The sequence below is a fragment of the Chamaea fasciata genome, unplaced genomic scaffold (genome assembly GCF_029207755.1).
Source record: "Chamaea fasciata isolate MVZ Bird 193981 ecotype frontalis unplaced genomic scaffold, bChaFas1.0.hap1 SCAF_20, whole genome shotgun sequence".
Classification (NCBI taxonomy): Eukaryota; Metazoa; Chordata; class Aves; order Passeriformes; family Sylviidae; genus Chamaea; species Chamaea fasciata.
This window is the reverse complement of record NW_027094105.1, coordinates 8,017,951-8,036,573: the sequence shown is the minus strand read 5'-3', so window position 1 is coordinate 8,036,573 and position 18,623 is coordinate 8,017,951. Positions and strand designations below refer to the sequence as shown.

At 57.4% G+C, this 18,623-nt stretch overlaps 1 protein-coding gene across 1 annotated transcript in view; it reads right to left on the bottom strand.

The window, feature by feature from the left end:
• RXRA (retinoid X receptor alpha) overlaps positions 1-18,623 on the bottom strand; it is a 95,387-nt gene that overhangs the window by 21,824 nt on the left and 54,940 nt on the right. The window contains exons 2-4 of the mRNA XM_066201011.1: positions 8,893-9,158; positions 4,070-4,220; positions 3,158-3,337 (exon numbers count right to left, since the gene is read on the bottom strand). Of these exons, the coding sequence (XP_066057108.1) occupies positions 3,158-3,337; positions 4,070-4,220; positions 8,893-9,158 (597 nt within the window). The remainder of the gene's footprint in view (positions 1-3,157; positions 3,338-4,069; positions 4,221-8,892; positions 9,159-18,623) is intronic.

Genomic DNA, 18,623 nt, shown 5'->3' with positions numbered 1-18,623 from the left:
CCCTGATTCCATGGCAGTTTCCACTTTTTTTTCCTTTCCCTTCCCAAGGTTACTGATGCACACACAGCCCAGAGCCCAAGGAGGAACAGACTGAGCAGGGATGCAAACAGCCACCCCCACAACAATAACCCCTGTATTAGTCAAGATCCCTGATGGTAATCTTAATTTCGTTGACTATCCGGTATTTAGTGGGAGACAAGAGTACAAAAAACACCAAAGCCTTACAAAGCTGGCAGAAATTCACAGGGGGAAAAAGTGCTCCCAGCTGCTTATTTATTACGGCTGCAGTATCCCAGAGAGCGTGAGGCTCGTTCAGTTGGGATCTCCCCGACGTGTTTGCGACAGGGAACAGAGGGAGGAGATGCACACAGCAGGAGGAACCCCCTGCTCCTGCAGGCTTTCCCCACTTTCAGCCAAGGTTTGCAGCCCTGAAGGATCCCTGTCCCCCAGCAGGGCTGCCCTGGGCACAAGGTCCATCCCTCTGGGTCTGCTCTTGGCACGTTCACCCCTCAGCTGTTGGGATCAAACCCTTCCAAACCTCCTCATGGACGTCTGGAAGGGTTTGATCCCCACATTGATCGGGATAAAATCCCTCCATTGATTTTACTTCTCTAATCCAGCGTCTCGCCCGACAACCCCTTTCCTTTTACCCTCTTTAAATTGAGCACAACCTTGGCTCTCACTCCTCCTCCCAGCATCACCCTGCAGGTCACAGCAGTGCTCCCCAGCCCAGCCCTGCCTCTCACCACTCACTTTAGAGGTTTTTTCTGTGCTTCCACCACATCCCTCTGGGCTACGGGAGAGACACTTCCCAGCAGGAATCTGCTGTGCCTTTATAAATTAAGGTCTCCGGAGCAAGGTGTGTTCTAGGGAAATGAGGCCCATAGCCTGGGCTCTGTTACTTAAGAGGTACAAGAGTTTGTGCTAGAGGGTAAAAAGCCAGCTATGTTGTGAGTATTTAGGCAAAAGGAATTAGCAACGCAGGATTTAGCCGGAAACTCTTCCCCAAAATAGAGGTGGGAGCGGGAGTGGTGTAAGGACAATTCCGGCCAGCTGGGGTGGGTGCAATGGGAAGACACCTTTTCTTGACAAATCAGGCGGACATCACATGTGAAACTCAAGAGCTGCTCAGAACCAGAGCTCAGCAAGATCCAACTTCCGACTTCCAGCTTTAGGACAACTGAGACATTTCTGTGAGACACTGAACTGTCAGGTTTATAACAAGAGACAGGGGAGTTATTCCAGCTTTCCCTACATGGGGATTAGGCCTAAATCATCTAATGATGACTGTCAAATCACCAGTTCCTGCCCTTCCCCAATGTTGCCCTCACCAGATCCATCAGCACTGCCTGAGCGCGCTCCTGGAGTTACCACGATCCAATCTGTCACACTTTTAAATAACTGTCTGATCATTATGAATTCATTTGCTATTCATTGTGATAATGTTAATCAAGATGAATTAATAGAGTCCTCACACTGTACGTGCTCCCTGGGGACTTCCACCACCATTTAGAAATTAATTAATGGACCTGTAATTTTTAGCGGCGCTGCCCATGCAATCAGCACTCACGGCGGGCACGGAGCAGGTACCTGCTCACAGGGGTGGCAGAGTTCCAGCACTCCTGCTGCTCTTCCCAGCCCCACGCACCTTGTTCTGCGGCGCTGAAGGGTAACTGTGTCTCCAGCTGCCTGTGGAAGGCTCTGGATGCAGTGCCAGGGGAAGGGGATGATCTGTGTTTCTCCTGCTGAGCACACAGAATTCTTGGCTTCTTTTTGGTCACCTGGGTGTCCCACAGCTCAGCTTTTGGATCAGATTTTCCTCACCCCGCTGCACATCTCCCATGGGATCCAGCATTCCCCAGTGCTCTGCACCCTGGGTCAATGCCAGCCCCCACTGCTGCCCTGCCCTGAGCGCCTCAATCTCTCCATTTAATGCTCTGCCGGGGCAGGAACATTTGATTTGAGCACCGAAGGGTTAAGCTCAGCAGGGCCAAGCAGGTCCCCTGGGTGCCCTGGCAATGCCCCCACGCCTCCAGCACAGACAGCTGTGACACTTGGTGACTCTGGTCCTGGGGTAACCCCACAAACTGAGCGTGGCGGGGTTTGCCCAACACCCAGAGCAGCCCCAGCAGTTTAATCAAGGCTCCAGACAGGGCTAAGTGCTCTTCAAAGGCTCCCAGGCTGGAGCTGAGGGCCAGGGCCAGAGCAGGGCTGCCTTTATCAGCCTGTCAGGGAGGCAAGTGTGGCTCTGAAGATGTAAGGGGAGAGAAGGCAGCACAGAACCGGGGTCACCCTCACGTCACGTCTGCTAAAAGCCTGCTCTGCCGGCAGATTAGAACAGACGCAGTCAGCATTTAAAAAGATCATTTAAAAGAGGCACTGCCGGGGAAGTTCAGATCCTAAATTTAAATTCCAGTAAGGGAAGAGCTGTCTTAAAGAGACCCAATTTCTTTTTTTCTTCCCGATGAGAGAAGAAAAAAATGCAGCGTTGGATTAGGTGGTGAGGGCCTGGCACAGGATGCCCAGAGAAACTGTGGAGGATGATGGACTTCATTCATCCCTGGAAGTGTCCAAGGCCAGGCTGGAGTGGGAAGTGTCCCTACCCATCCCCTAAGCCCTGCTCTGCGACTCAGTGCTGCTCCAGAGAGCACAGGGGGCTCTGGAGGCCACAAGACGCTCAGGCTGGGGCACAAAAGCGAAACACAAACTGAGACACTGCTGAGAGACAAACTGAACTAGAAACAAGTTTCAAATGGCCTTGCGAACAGGCCAGGTATTTTGGAGAAACAGAACTACAGGTGACCGGCCTAGAAGCTTTAGCAGCAGTGTGTGGCAAAAGCTGATAGGCCAAGGAACGCTATAGTATATAATACAACATAATGAAATAACATAATGAAATATAACGAAATATGATATAATGAAATAACATAACGAAAATATGATGTATTGTAATTAGGAAATTCTTCTGACTGGAAGAACTGGCTTCTGATCAGGAACGCCTCCTGATTTTGATGCCGCGAGTCGTAACGCCCGTAACCATCTCACCCTTCCCACGAGACCGAAAAATCTCATGTTTGGGCGAGAAAAACGAGTTTTTGTGACACCCACCAAGGGTCCCTGCAGCAGCCCTGGGTGCAGTGGCCAGGCCAGGCCTTACCTTCCCTCTTCATGCCCATGGCCAGACACTTCTGGTAGCGGCAGTACTGGCAGCGGTTGCGCTGGCGCTTGTCGATCAGGCAGTCCTTGTTGTCCCTGCACGTGTAGGTCAGGTCCTTCCTCACCGTGCGCTTGAAGAAGCCTTTGCAGCCCTCACAGCTGTAAACCCCGTAATGTTTACCTGGGGGAGGGAGAAAACTCGGGTTTAAAGGCCGTTTCTTTGCCAGCAGCTCTTCCCAGCTGCGTTTTGGGGGGAGTGAGCAGAGGTTTTTTGGAGCTGGAGGACAGTGGCTTGGCTTCCACAGAATCGGGGTGCCATCCTGCCTTCCATCCAGGGAAAGGCCATTTCTGGGCCATACAGCAGGGGTGGGACAGTGCAGCAGTGGAACAGGGTGTCCCCCTGTACCTCTCGGAGCCCCCCACAGCAGACACAGCACCCAGCCTGCTCTGTACCGTGTTCCCACCCTCCACCTCCAGCCTGGAGCACAGGAAGGGTCCCAAAGGGCTCACCAACCAGGCAGCCAGAGCTCCTCTGGAGCAGAAGGCTTTTAGAAGAGCAGGGGAATAAAGGGAATTAGCACACCTTTATCTCCCCGGAGCTGAGAAACTCCACTTCAGGAGCATCTTTTCACGTGGCACTGTGTGACAGTGCAGATCAAAGGATGGGGAGAGGGAGGACACTCCCTGACGCCTTTTTTGCCAGTAGGGTGAGGATGTGACCCCAGTGCTAAACAGGGACCTGGGGCCTCCTGGCTCAGCTCTTCACCTGCTGTAAGGCACAACCATGTCCTTGTCCCATGGAGACAAGGAGAGCTCCTGCTGGCACTGCCAGGAGCCAATGCCAGCTCTGCCAGGGCACCCACACCCCGAGCCCCGTGCCCCGAGCCCCTCCCGGGGCAGGCGCCAGCCTCACCCGAAGATCTGTCCCCGCAGATGGCACATATGTGCTTGGTGAAGGAGGCCATCGTTCCTGAGGGGTGTGCTGGCACTTTGAGGACCCCATTGAGCCCCAGGGGTGGCTTGATGTCTTCTGTGCTGGTGACGGAGTTCATGGGCGAGTTGAGCTGTGGAGGGACAAGCAGAGGGCTCAGCTGGCACTGGGGACAGGGGCTGTGTCACTCAGACACAGGACAGGAGGGACAAGCAGGGGACAAGCTTGCAGTGGGGCCCAGCACCGCTGAACCAAGAGGATTTGGGCACAGCAGCCCTCAGCTCAAAGGCACAACCCTCACCTGCCCTGGCCCAGGAGCTGGGGTGGCTCTGAGCTGGCAGCAGGGTGACACAAGGGGCAGGACACGGCCAGTCCCCCAAGCACCGTGCGGGGCTGGCCCTGCCCATCCAAGAAGGATGTTTTTCCATGATTTAATTGGAAATGAAGTTCCTCCCAGCACAGCCCCCACATCCAGGGCGCAGCAGCCACCCCAGCCTCACACCAGCACGGGACCCAGGGAGGAAGATGTGCAGTGGGAGAGCTGCTGGCTGGGAGCAGCCCTTGCAGGGATGATGAAGGCCAGGACACCCTCGTTTAGCTCTGCAGTTTATGGACATCCCTTTAGCATTATCTCTCCAAAGGAAAGCTTCATGGCAAATAAACACATCCCAGATGCAGCAGGGCCCGGATTCCAGAGCTGGAGTGGGTGGGACACGCCCCTGCAACTCCCAAATGTCTCTCCTTCCTTCCCTTGGCCCCCAGGAGGCAGAGAATTGGCCGGTGCTGGCACCACGGCACTGCTGTGGAGGGAAGGGCTCCTGGGCTGAATCCCCCACCGGGCTCTTACACCCCTGTGTGCAAAGGGAAACTGAGGCACAGAGCTGTAGGATCTTGGGAAAGGGACAAGCTCACCCCGTCCAGGAGGGTCTGGGGTGATGGGGGACCTGGAATTGGTCAGCCCTGGAAGCACAGCTGGCTGGGATCACTGTGGGTGTCCCCAGGGGAATCAGCCTGCCAGGGACTGTCACAGAGCCACCATCCCTGCCAACCCCTAAACCCAGGAGGGATCCACAGGCCTGTGCCTCAGTTTGTCGCCTTTCTCTGCTCTAACAGAGACCCTCAGCAACAGCACTTGTCACAAATTAATTCAGGGAAGTCGCAGGGCTTGTGATCCGTCAATCAGAGCAGCACAGCCGCTCCTCTGGCTTTCAAGTCTCCAGGCTGGTGGGGAATATTTGGCAGGCAGAGGACTGTCAGCCACACAACAGAGCCAGGTAAACCCACCCCGGAGAAATGGGATGGATCTGCCTCCCTGTGCCAGCGGATGAATCAAAGGCAGCTGGCACCTGGTGCCACCCAGGGACGCACTCCCGGCTTTAGCTGCTGTTTGACAGAGCAGAGAGGGGAGGGAGGAGCACGTCCCCCGGGCAGGAGCATCTCCTTTGGAGTGCCACCCGATCTCAGTGCTCCCCTGGCAGCAGGGTTTGCCAAGTCAGGGTGACCTGCCCCAGGAATTCCCACCAGAGCACTCTGTGGGCAGTGGAGCCAGTTCCCAGGCGCAGCTGGTGGCCGCGGCTCGTGTCACGCCGCCTCCCTGGCTGTGGGATGGACATGAAGCCCTCCAGCACCACTTCCCCTGGGTGGTGGTGCTGGCCCACTGGAAAACACTGGGGCGATGATGGGCAGAGCAAGACCCACCCAGGAGGGTGGCGGTGCTACCAACCCCCCCAGCCCGGAGCATCAGCTGCTCAGAGCTGAGTCAGCCCCGGCCTGGGGAGGGGAAAGTCGTCGGTTCCTCTCCCAGCGCGGGCCCCAAAGCTCAGCACAGCCCCCCCGGGGTTCCCACAGCGCCCCGGCGCCTGCCCCGGCAGCACGTGCAGGGAGGGGACACAGGAGGGGACAGCAGCCCCTGGCCTTGGCCCAGCACGGCTCCAGCTCAGCAACGAGCCCAGCCACGGGAGGAACCAGGGCTCTGCTCCGCCAGTGACACCAGCACCTCCGGGCTCCTTCCCCACCCTCCCCAGCTCACTGCGCTGAATCCCGGCCCTTCTGGCAAGCACAGCTTTATTCCTCCTCCTCCCATCCCAAAAAGCATCCCAGCCCTTCCCCGCTCTCCCCCGGGCACCCTTACAAAGAGCATTGTGCAAAGGCAGACGGCGGCTCTGGAAAAGCCTAATCCCACGTCTGATCTCTCCCCGCTCGCCCCCGGGCATCCCGAGCTGCTGCCAGCCATGCCCGGGGCTGCTGCTCCACACAGCCCCGCAAACCGCACGGAAAAGTCCTCCCCTCGCAGCTCCTGCTGAAAATCCTGTGCTTTTTTTCCCCGTTTTCCCACCGTTTTTTTTAGGTAAGAGGGTTTAAGCAACGTGCTAAATCCCGGAGGTGCTGGGTCTAGCCCCCCAGTGCGGCTGGGACCCTGCTCAGCACTGCCAGCTCCCCTCACTCCCGGGCCAGCTCAGCTCCAGCATCGCCCTCCCACGGATGCTGGGATCCCACGGCAGGATCCCTGCCACACGCCCTGATTTTGGGGCTGTGTCTGCAAACCCTGCAAGACCCTGGGGAACTCCCAGTGCTGGAGGGAGGGCTCTGGGAGCATCCTCCAGCACCGCCACCAAGGGCTGCAGGGTGCTCCCCTCTCATGGGGTGCGGTGAGCTCCCCCGTTTTTTGGGGAGCCTGGCAGCTCCTTCCCATCCCGGCGGAGCCGGGGCGGAGGGGACCCGCCCCGGGGACCTCGACACGGCGTGCCCTTCTGCTCTGCTGCCTCTCCAGAGGCGACGAGGCGTGGCCTGATGGCAAGTGGCATCTGCCATCTGATGCAAACCACCTTCCATCAGTGCCAGCCCTGCCCGGCCACGGGGGCCACACGCCTCATTTACCGCGGCGCTGCCGGCCGGGCAGGGGGGCTGCGCTGCCCTCGCTGCCCCCTCCTCCTCTTCCTCCTCTCCTCTTCCTCCTCCTCCTCTCCCCCTCCTCCTGCTCCTCTCCCCGCACTCTGCCGGCCCAGGTAGGCGCCTCTGCCCGCTGCAGGGACAGGGACAGGGACCTAATGTGGCCAGACAGGGAACAGATGGCAGGAGCCATTAGGCTGAAGCCTTCTGAAGTGTCACCTCGAGGAAAAAAAAACCGCTTAAGACGAGTCCCTGAACAAAGGATGGGCGCTCTGAGGGCTGGAGCCATGGGCTGGAGCCACCAAGAGCTGGGGCCAAAAGGGCTGGAGCCACCAGGGTTGGAGACACCAGGACTGGAACCACCAAGGCTGGAGCCACCAGGGTTGGAGTAACCATGCCTGGACTCAGCAGGGCTGGAGCCACCAGGGTTGGAGTAACCATGCCTGGAATCACCAGGGCTGGAGCCACCACAGCCAGAGTCACCAGGGTTGGAGCCACCAGGGCTGGAACCACCAGGGCTGGAGCCACCAGGGGAGGAGCCAGCTCGCTCCCAGCACCATGCCACCACATTCTCACTTCCCCTTCTGCCCTGGAGCTCTGCTTCGTTCCGCTTCCCCCGCCCGCGGCTCCCAACCTGCACCTCACCCTCGCCCCTTCCCCGCCGTCTCCCCGGCTCGTGGCTCCCCCCAAGGGTTGCCTCACATCCCCCTTCCCACTCCTTCCCCTCCTCTCTGGCGCTGGGGCTGCTGATTTCGCTCGGGCTGCCCGTTCCCAGGCGCAGTTTCGGTTCCTCTTCCCTGGGCCCTGGGGTGGGAGGGGATGTGTCCACCCTGCTGCTGTCCTGCAGTGGGAAGCAGAGTGCAGGTCCCTGCACATCTGAGGGGGTCACAGGCCGAATCCTGCATGGGAGAAACTCATCCAGGGGCAAATCTTATTCCTCTGAGCAGCACAGGGATGCTGGATCCCCAGGGACAGCAGTCAGCACAGCCCCACGTAGTAAAAAAGCTCCTGTTATCTCTGGGAATAAATCAGGCCAATATTTAAAAATAAAGGTGCTGGCAGGTGCTAGAGTCCCAGGGAGGGCCTGGAATAAATAAACTTGCAGCGAGTGGCAGGTGGTGGCCAATTCCTTAATCTGCCCTTTTACTAAACATATCCCCTGCGAGCAGCCAGCAACAGGTGGCAGGGGCTGGCCAGCACCCCGATCTGGCTATTTTTAAAAGGAGCTTATCTCGCCCTGCTTGGAGATTTTACATAATCTCCAGCCACTGAAGGCCAGTCCTCGCCCTGGGTGGAGAAAGGGGCAGCGGGCAGAGGACCCCGGGTTTGTACAAGTGGCAGGAGAAGGGGAAACGGCCTCGAGCTGTGCCAGCAGCAGTTGATTTCAGCTGTTTGGGATCATTTCTGGGTTGAGAGGGTTGTCAGGCCGTTCAGGGGAAGTGGTGGAATCACCACCCCTGGAAGTGTTAGAGGTGTGTGGCTTTGTGGTGGACTTGGATGATCCTAGGGGGTTTTTCCAACCAAAACAACTCCACGATTCTATGGGGACATCAAGCTGGCCCTGGAGGGGATGTGCTGCTTCCCAGGAAGGAGGAGAACCGCACACAGCCCTAGGGTGGCTCTGGCTCCTGCCACAGCTACACCAGCCCCCAGGTGACCCAGGTGTGGTCACCACTCCCCTTCCAGCCCAAACCTGGGGACGGCAGCTGACGGGCAGCCGTGTTCCAGCCGTGCTGCTCTCCCACAGCCCCCCACAGGAGCAGGATGCCTCCAGCTCAGTTTCCTCCTTGTGCTTCTGCTTTTCTGCCTGTCCTTGGCGCCTGTGTGGCTGAGGAACCGCAGAGGGTTGATCCCCTCAGCACCGTCCCCTTACAGAATCACAGAGTCACAGAATCATAGAGTCACTGCCCCCTTACCTGCGGGCTGCTGGTGCCGAATCCCAGGCTGGGCGTGGAGGGGACAGACATCGAGTGTGGGCCCATGGGGGAGCTGATGACGGAGAAGGGGGGGCCCATGCCGTTGATGGGCGAGCTCAGGGTGCTGATGGGCGAGTGCAGCTGGCCCGGGGAGCCCAGCGAGGAGCCGATGCCCGGCCCGATGGACGGGTGCAAGGACGGCGTGGCCATGGGCCCCCGGCTGGTGGGGGAGTTCAGGGACGTGGAATTCACTTGGTTGGAGAAATCTGCGAGAGAAGGAGGAGAGGGAAAGGGGTTGAGTCAGCCGTGTGGGGCAGAGCCCTCTGAGCTGCAGCTCCATCTTCCCAAACCGCTTATTCTGGAGTGTCTACACCTGTGCTGAGAGCATCTCCACCTCAAGCCGGGCTCCGGTGCCCTCCTCCACCACCCTGACCTCCTCCTCCACCCTCCTCTGAGCTCTGCCAGGGGCTGCTCCAGCTGATTCCCTCCTGCCGAAGGGTAATTTGGATTTATCACCGGGCCAGGCCGTGCGTGGGGAACAGGGAGAGCGGTGTGGAGGTGGCTCGGTCTGCGCATCACTCATGTGAGGTGTGTGCGCGTCCATCCACAGGGAACGCTGCGTGCCCAGAGGTCGGATTTGAGGATTTCGGAGGTGTTTTCCAGCCTGAGAGGCTCCGTGATTCTGGAACACTCCTGCTGGTGGCTCCGCAGGCAGCAGGACGGGCTGTGTCTGCCTGTCCCGGGGGAGCAGAGCAGGGGGGCGGGAAAGGGGGGGCTTATAAATAGACTCCAGCTCTCCCAAGAGGAGACACGGAGCCATTCCTGGCACATTTCCTCCTCATCCTGTCACGCTGCTTGCGAAACAATCCCCAGCGAGGAAGGGGCTGGCTCTGGCCCCCAGGGAGGGGAGGGAGGAAGGCGGCGGGGACGGGGGGGACAGCACGGGCAGGGCTCCCCCCAAAAACCCACCCAGGGACCCCCCAGCTGACACCAGGGATCCAGAGACATGCCAGCACGGCCTGCAGACCCCAAAGCAAACTAAAGCCTGGGGAATTCTGTCTTCGGCCGCCTGCATCCGTCAGGATCAGCCTTGTCACCGGGATTTCGGAGCAGTGTCACACAGTGGGGAACACTGAACCCACAGCAGCCCAGCCCCAGCAGCCTGCCCTGGAGATCCCACATCCCAGTGGGGAAACCCCAGCAGGAGGAAGAGGAGGCTCAGCAAGGCAGCGATGCTGCTCTGGCAAAGATGCGGGACCAGCATCCCACTGCTGCCTCCAGAATCCCACTGCTGCCTCCAGAATCCCTTTGCCACCTCCTGAGTCCCATCACTGCACCCAGAGTCCCATTTATGCCTTCAGAATCCCAATGGTGCCCCCAGAATCCCAGCACTGCATCCACAGTCCCACTGCTGCCTCCAGAACCCCACTGCTATATCCAGAATCCTATTACTGTCTCCAGCACCCCACTGCTGCTCCCAGAATCCCACTGCTGGCCCCAAAATCCCATTTTTGCCCCCAGAATCCCACTGCTGACCCCAGAATCCCACTGCTGCCTCCGACTCCCATCACTGCATCCAGAGTCCCATTTATGCCTCCAGAATCCCACTGCTGCCCCCAGCACCCCACTGCTGGCCCCAAAACCCCATCGCTGCCCCCAAAACCCCATCGCTGCCCCCAGCACCCCGCTGTTGCCCCCAGCACCCCACGGGTGACCCCAAGGGCACCCCTGGCCCTGCAGAGAGGAGCCCTCCTGTCCCTGGGGCTGGCCAGGATGTTGACACAAACCCAGCGCCGGCCACCACGTCACCCCGAGGCTGAGCGACGTCAGGGCGGCACAACAGGAACCCCAGGAAATTCCTGCAGGATTCCAGGGCTGGGCTTTAGGGCAGCACTTCCCAGCTCCGTGGTTTCGGGGTCTCTGAAGGGCTGGGAGAGCAGCAGGGCCCTGCAGAGCCCCCAGTGCCGCCCTGGAGCTCCTTCTGGAGCAGGAGCCCACAAACATGGGGGGGGATGGAGGGATAACCTCCAAGGGTGCAGCAGATCCAGGGAATCTGACCTGTGCAGAGGGAAGGCAGCAGAGCACAGTCCTTCCCTTGGAAAGATCCGGAATATTTAAGGCAGAGAGGTCACAGGAGGGTCACCAGCCCGAGCCTACTTGAGCACTTCAGAGAGCAAAGCACGTGTGGGGCCAAAATCCCAAATCCCAAATCCTGGGTGCCTCAGGAGCTCCCTGCACGTCCCACATCACCACATCAGCTCCCCTCAGCCACCCTGTTCCCTCAATAATCATAAAAATGTGATCTCCAGCACCCAGCAAGGACGTGGCAGGTAAAAAAAGGGGAGGACAGGACAGGACAGGACAGGAAAAGGATGATGGTGTGTGGGACAGGGAGATGTGAGCAGGCACAGCCACATTTGGGTGTGTTTACACCCAAACCCCTCGGCCACACACTGGGAAATCTGAACCAGACCAGGAGTTTTTTAGCAGAGCATCAGGACTCAAAAAGTTCCAAGCAACTTCTTGGACACTGGGAGGTTTCCACTCCTCGTCCAAACACTCCCTGCTCCAAACCCCGGCTGGGAGAGCAGCAGCAACGGCAAACATTTACATCCAGCAAGCAAATATGGGTTTTTTAAACTGAGCAAAATCAAGAGTCCACTTGAAGCAACTCAGCCCAGAGCTGGAGGGAATGGGAGTTTGGGGAAAGTATAACTCGAGGTGGAGAGATGGGAGTGGGATGTGAGGAGTCTGCCCTCTTCCCCATCACAAGCATCCTGAAGGACCTTGACTGCAAAAAAGAACGCTACCAAAAAAGATAAATTTAAAACAGAAAAATAAAATAAAAAAAAGCCTAGATCGAGGAAATATCCTTAATAGACACAAATAAATTCCCAAAGTGATGGGCACCACTTGGGCTGCAGCAAACAGAGGAGGCATTTCCCCAAAGGCATCTTCAGCTCGAGCAGTGTGAGACTGCTCCCTCTCCTCGAGGAGTTCTGCCATTTAAAGCTGCTCTGTGTGACTATCTCTTGACCAAAATAAACTCTGTGCCTGTTTCTAAATCAAAAAAAAAAAAAAGGGAAAAAAAAAAAAAGTTCTGAAAGCATTTCCCCTCTGTCACACCCATCAAGTGCAGCTATTTTCTGTGTGTGTGTCCTTTGTTTCAGCACAACGACCTCTGTCTATCCCCGAAGATGCCCCATGGCAGTTGGGAGATCAGAAACCAGAGCTCAGTCAGCAGCTGAAGAATTTGCAGCGAAGCTCTTTTTCACCCTCCAAACTACGAGCCCGCCAGCCACAGAGTTTGGATGGGGATTATTTTTTTTTTTCCCCAAGGAATATGACATTTAGGGCAGAGCCACATGATCCATGTGCCAGGGGTGGCTGCAAGGAGCCCTGGGACCATCCCCTGGACACCAGACCCAGCCTGAGTTTTGTGTTTCTGGCGCTCATCCCTTTCCCTCAGCAGATCCCTGCCTTCCCAAGATCTCTCTGGGATGGATTCCCACCTCACAGAGGTTTTTTGCAGCCCCCAAACCAGGCACTGATGGCACAAGAAGGGCGCGGACTGATGTCACCCTCACCGAAATCACACAGCAAAGCTGGAGCCACAGCTGGGAACAGATCCTGGCAGCTCCAAAATGCAGGGCAGCATTTTGATTGCTGGATCACCCTTCGCTCAGACAGCACTCTTCTGGCCTTACCATAATCACGACAATAACTAGAGCAAGAATATTATCGCTAATTTTCAATAAGGGCGAAGAAAAAAACCCTTCATGAAACATTTGTACCCAGCACCTGTGGGCAGCTCCACGGCTCTTTTCCACCGCCTTGGCATTCAGCACAAAGCTCCACCGGACCAGCCAACACCCCTGGCTGGATGCAGCCCAGATGGGCAGGTCAGACCCTGCAGGAACACCCGGAATGCCACCAGCCCTGGCCACCCTCCCCTGTGGCATTTTGTCACCCAGTGTCACTCCTGCCCGGCCAGGGCACGTCTGCAGCAGCTGAGGGCAGCCTTTGCTGATCCAGCGCTATCACCAAGGGCTGTGTGATTTTTAACATTTCTAGCCCACAAAACGTCCCAGAGCAGAAACAATTCCAATGTGCAGAGGCGCTTTTTTTTTTTTCCCCCCCCAGGACAGCTGATTTGTACCGGAATAAAGTGTACCAGCAGAAGCTTTCACCAGAATAATCTTCATTTATGCCTAAGAGGCTTTGCCAGTAAAACTACAGTGACCTAGCTCTGCTGGAAAACCTTTTCTGCCGTATCCTGGGAGTTTACTCAGCAGCTCGGTGGCTCAGCACTCGGATCTGAGAGAGGGGAAGTTTAAAAAACAAAAAATGTATTTCAAGGCACAAACAGACTCCCTGAGCTGCGTTTTTCAGCAGCTGAGGAGAGCTGCTCACTCAGGACACAACCCACAGCCAATCCACTGGGTCAGGGGGGTTTGCAGCACCCCAGGGCTCGAGGAGTTGTCACTGTAGGGCCAACCCTAGAGCCTGTCCCTGACACCAGCTGAGATTTGGGAAGTCACTCACAACCCCCCTCCCCTGCTTCTGCTTTACTTTTTTTTTTTTCTTTTTCCCCCCCTCAGCACCTTTTCCTCCTTAATCAGAAAGCAAATCAACTCTGGGTATTAAACAGCAGGAAGTTCTAAATTTGGGTTGCCACTCCCTTCCTTAAGTCAGCCCTTGGTGTTGGGGCTTTGCAAGGGCCACGTTGGGAGGGGAGCAGGGCCAGCAGCACGGATCAGGCTCCTGCCAACATCCTCCTCCTCATCCTCCTCCTCCAGCATCACTTTGGGGGTGCCCAGGTTCCAAATCCTCACCCCCAAATGCACGCGGATCAGCCATGTTCCTCCTTGGCTGACCCCACACCAAAATGTAAAAACGAAAAAGTAAAAATCCCGCGTCCTTTCGCTTTCATTCCTCAAAAGCAGCTGGGGAATCTCACGTGCTTTCCAGACAAGGAACCTCAGATGATGCAGGTTTTTCCCTTTTCCTTTTCTCTCTCCTTCCCCACGGCAGACCAGGGGGTGAGCGGCAAACAGCAGGAGAACGACAGGAGCCGGGCAGGACGGCGGTTTTCATGTGAGAATTGCCATGGTAATGCTGCGACCACAAGAGGTCAGGTCCTCACTTTTGTCCTGATCACAAACCCGGGGATGAATTTAAATAGCCCCTGGCCTACAATCTTGAGTAAGTTTTGCTGTCAGTTTACAGCAGCACAGCTGAAGGGAGGATGGAGCAAGAGCTGCCTCTCCCCCTTCCAAGGGCGGCTGCTCCCATGGGCCCAGCAGTGCCTGACCTGGGCACACTCAGGGATGTGACCTGAGCCTGGCTGTTATCCCAAAAACTCATCCATGGATCCGAGAAATAAGCAGCCAAGTGGCAAATCCAAGCAAATTAAGCTGCATCTAAAGCACTTTGCCCAGTGAGGATCCTCTCAAACCTCCTGGGCTCCCAGCCCACGGGGAATCCCTGGGAATGGGCACCCCAAGGTGGCACAGGATACAGCTGTGTTTCATCCATAAATCCCTTCTGAGTGTCTTTTCCACAGCTACAGGCAAAGGGATGTGGGACCATGGGAACTCAGCGTGGCCAAGCGTGTTGAGTAGCTCTGATTTCACCACAAAGTAACTGGAATTGCTTTTTTTATTTCTGGACTCGAGTACGAAGACAAAACCTGAGAACATCTCTCGGAGACCCCCCCAAACCCTGCACACGGGGCAGCACACAGGAATCTCTCTTCCTGCAGGCATTTCAAAACCACCACGTGCACTTTTCTCTTCGGGAACCTGCCCTGAGATTTGGGAGAGTTCTCGCAGCCACACTCAGAATCCTCCCCAGGTGACGCCGCCGTGGTGGCTCAAGCTGCTCGAGGGCAGTGAGAAACTCAGTCTCAGCTGCAATCTGCATAGGGTGGGTTCCTCCTCCCAGCAGGTTTCACTTTGACCCAACTAAAACCTCAAAGCCGCAGAGCTTCTCACCTCCCCCCGAAACCTTCCCGCAGCCCTGCTCAGCATCTCTGCTGAAGCCAGAACTGCCTTTTGGGGTTTCAGTGCAGCAGCAGGGGTTTCCCTTGGCTGCAGGAATTCCACAGCATCCCTCTGCGCGCTGCCAAGCATTGGTGCTGCCTCCTGCCAGCGTCTCACCCGACAGCTCGATGGGCTCTGGAGTGAGATTACGGCACCCACCAGCAGCTTTTCCACGGCACTCCGCACGCCGGCCTCTCCCTCCCCAGCCAGAATTCCTGCCTGCCGCTCAGGAAACCTCTGCTCTCTTCCCACAAGGCGAAGGGGGAGTGCAAAAGCATCCCACTGCTCAGCCACGGGGGCTCCCCAAAGTGGGACCCACCCCAAACCTTACAGCAGCATCCCCGTCGCACAGCTGGGTCACCTCTGTCCCTGCAGCTCCAACGCCTGCTCTTCCTCTCTGTCCTGCTTTATTTTCTCCTCTGGAGAAAATCCCACTTTTTGGCAATCCGGCTCAAAGCACCATGGAGACACTCACCCCTAACTCACCCCATCACCTGCTGGACCCTGGGCGCCCAGGGGTCTGGAGATCTCCCTGCACAGGATCCCCACCAGAAATGGGACAGCTGCTCCTGCTGCTTCAGAGCTGCCATGGAGGAGGGGGCACACAGAGCCCATGCCGGGGCTGACCAAGTGTGCTCAGCATCAGCACAGGGGCTTATTTAGGAGGTTTTTTCTCTTAAAAAACCCCATCCCACCCTCTCAGGAGCCCGCTAAAATCACACCCTGCTCCCGGAGCAGTGGCAGAGCTGGAAGCCTGCAGGGGCTACCCCACCTCCGAGGGGGAGAAGGACTGAAAAGGGGAATTTTCCAGAAGCTGCTGTCCCCACGAGCCGTACTGTCACTGGAGGAAACGCTTCTTCCTCCTGCACTCCTGGCTTCCTGCCCTGCATGGACCCCATCCCAAACCACCTCCCCATCCCAAACCACCTCCCCATCCCAAACCACCTCCCCATCCCAAACCATCTCCCATCCCAAACCAACTCTCCAGCCGTGTCCCAGGCAGCCAGGGGCAGGCAGAGAAGGGGAAAAGCAGGGAGGGTGAGGAGCAGCCATATGGGAAGTGTGAGGAGAGCAGGGAAGCCCAGGGGGAGGGGAGCAGGCAGCTCTCCCCCACCCTGGCAGCGCCGGGTGGATGTGGGGGGAGAGGAGGAGGGTGCACCCAGGCAAACAAGGATTCTGCTGATAAAGCAAATGTGACTCAATCACACGCTTGTGCAAAGATGTCACAACAGTGCTGAGAAATTACAGGCTCCTATTTCATCCCTCAAGGGCCGGCGCTGGCCCCGCGCTCACAATGCTCTCTGTTCTGCAGTCGCTGCCCCTAATTTACTGGCTGGGAACCCGCTGCAGGGCCAGCCCATAATAGGGGCACTGTAGTGCTGCTGCCAGGGCTGCCGAGGGGGGCTGAGGAAGGGCTCGACGTGGCAGCTCTTCAGAGCCCTTTGCAGACACAGCTCAGAGTTGGGCTGTCCCCTCCCGGTGCTTTTGGGGTGTGGGACAGGGGACTGATGTCCCCAAGCCAGCTCTCTGCCCCAAATCCGGCAGAGCTGGGATTTCCCAGGCAAACCCTGCTCCAGCTTCTTGGTGTTCTCACACACCCTAAAAGGGAGGTTTGGGGGACCCCACTGCCAAGGGACAAGGGCTCAGCCACCACTGCCGCAATTGCCACCAACCTTCCCCAAACACAGCCTGGCCACGCCAAGAGGTGACTGGACCTGTTGGCCCCTTTCCAGCTTCCAAACTGCGCCGGCGAAGCCAAACCGGCGGGAAATGATGCCAGAGGAGGAGGACATGCTCCCTTCTGCTCCACAAAAACACAGGGCTGCTCCCAGGGGTTCTTCCATGATGGGCACCACCAGCGTGGGGACTTCCCAAAGTCTGCCCATCCTGCCCAGGGGGCTCTGCTCAGAGCTCCTCACCCTCCCTGCAGCCACCGACCTCGGCAGCCTCGCTGGCTCCACCCCAGCCCCCGAAAAGAGCACGGTGAGAGCTAAAGCACAGTGGTCCCGCAGGTTGCTGGAGCTCATTATGGCCTTTTAATTACATTCAATTGCAGTTTTATGGGCTTACGGGCAAATTGGAAGTGATCTAATTGCCCTTGAGGGGGTGCTGGGCTCTGAGCTCTGAAAATCCGAGCAGGATCCAGCGGGGAGCTCGGACGCTTTAGGGTCATTACAGCAGGAAGAGGAGAAGCTTCCACTCGTGCTGGAGATCCCCCCAGGACGTCCCAGTAAGGAGCCACACACGTGGCATGTGCTGGGCACTGCCCCAGATCATCCCAACCACTGTCCCCAGCACTTGGGGACATCCCCACGCTGGGCTCCAGGGAGGAGGGATGTGGATGGGGCTCAGACCTGGAGCCAAGCTCCCCACTCCTGTGGAACCTGCTCCCTTGAGCCCTGGAATATCCCTCTGCAAGGCAGGGCAAGACGCAGCCAAAAGGATGCTGAGCGCTCTGGGAAACAGAAACTCCCAACCCTCAGCTTCCCGCATCCTCCCTCCAGCAGATCTGGGATGGGCCAAATCCTAAAGGCCAAGAGCAGAGAGCAGCCCACAGCTCTCCCAGCCACTGGCTTTGAGATCCATGGGCTAAAACGTGTTGCTCCTTTGTTGAAAGAGTCCTGCAGGTGCAGGATGTGCTGCATCCACCCTGGCCCTGCCGATTTTGGGGACTGGCAGGAGGGACTGCAGCTCCCCATCGCCTTCTGCTCCCACCTGAGCTCAGCACGGAGAGAACCCATCAGCCCACACATCCTACAGGATGGGCCAAGCTCCACGCTGGGGCCTGAGCCAGCAGCAGGAGGTGACAGGAGGAGGAAGAGGAGGAAGAAGAAGACAGCCATGAATGGTGGATCCCTTCCTCCCAGGAACAACAGCCCCCAAAGCACCGGGCAGGCGGACTGTGTTACGGTGCTGTGCGTGCACATTAATCCAGATTTGAGATAATTACAGTCATTCACTTGGCATAATGGGCTTTAATTGATCCAGCGGGGCCTGGGCTGGTGCTCACCGCCGGCGTGCAGCTGGCAGCCCACGACACCAAAGCTGCAAAGACACTGACCAGCAAAACCAAGGTTGCTCCCTGGTTTTCCACAAAGCCAGCTGTGGCGGTTTTCCTTAGGGGTGCTGGAGGATGGAAAGGCCACGTGGACTTTTCCATCCCTCGGCTGAGACCCAGCAAGCCTGGCATGGGCATGGAGGTGTCATCTGGTCAGGAGACATCTCATGAGAATCCAAGTGGGATGAGCCACCTCTCCAGAGGGTTTCACTGCTGGGAACTGGGCAAGGGCAGCCCTCGGGAATGCTGCTCTCCAAGTCTCCTTGGAGAAATGCCCACCTCTCAGAGCCATGCCTGGTGGGAAGTTGGTCAACAGATCCCTGAAAATCCCTTCCCAGCAGCGTTTTTGTGCTTTGCTGGTCACAGAGCTGGAAACTCTGAAGGGGAAAGGAGCCCAGGGTCCCAAAGCAGCCATCCCTTTCCACCTCAGCTCCTCCTCCACATCCCCACCAGTGACTGGAGAACCCTCTGGAGTGAGCCAGCTCCCTCAGGGACAAACCACCCACTGTCACCCTCAGCTGCAGGTCCAGGAGGAAGAAGGAGCCCGAGAACCGGGTGCTACACAGGAAGGTGTGTGACAAGACAGTGAAGGCAGAGTCAGATCCCTTTCCAAAAACGCGAGTTCCCTC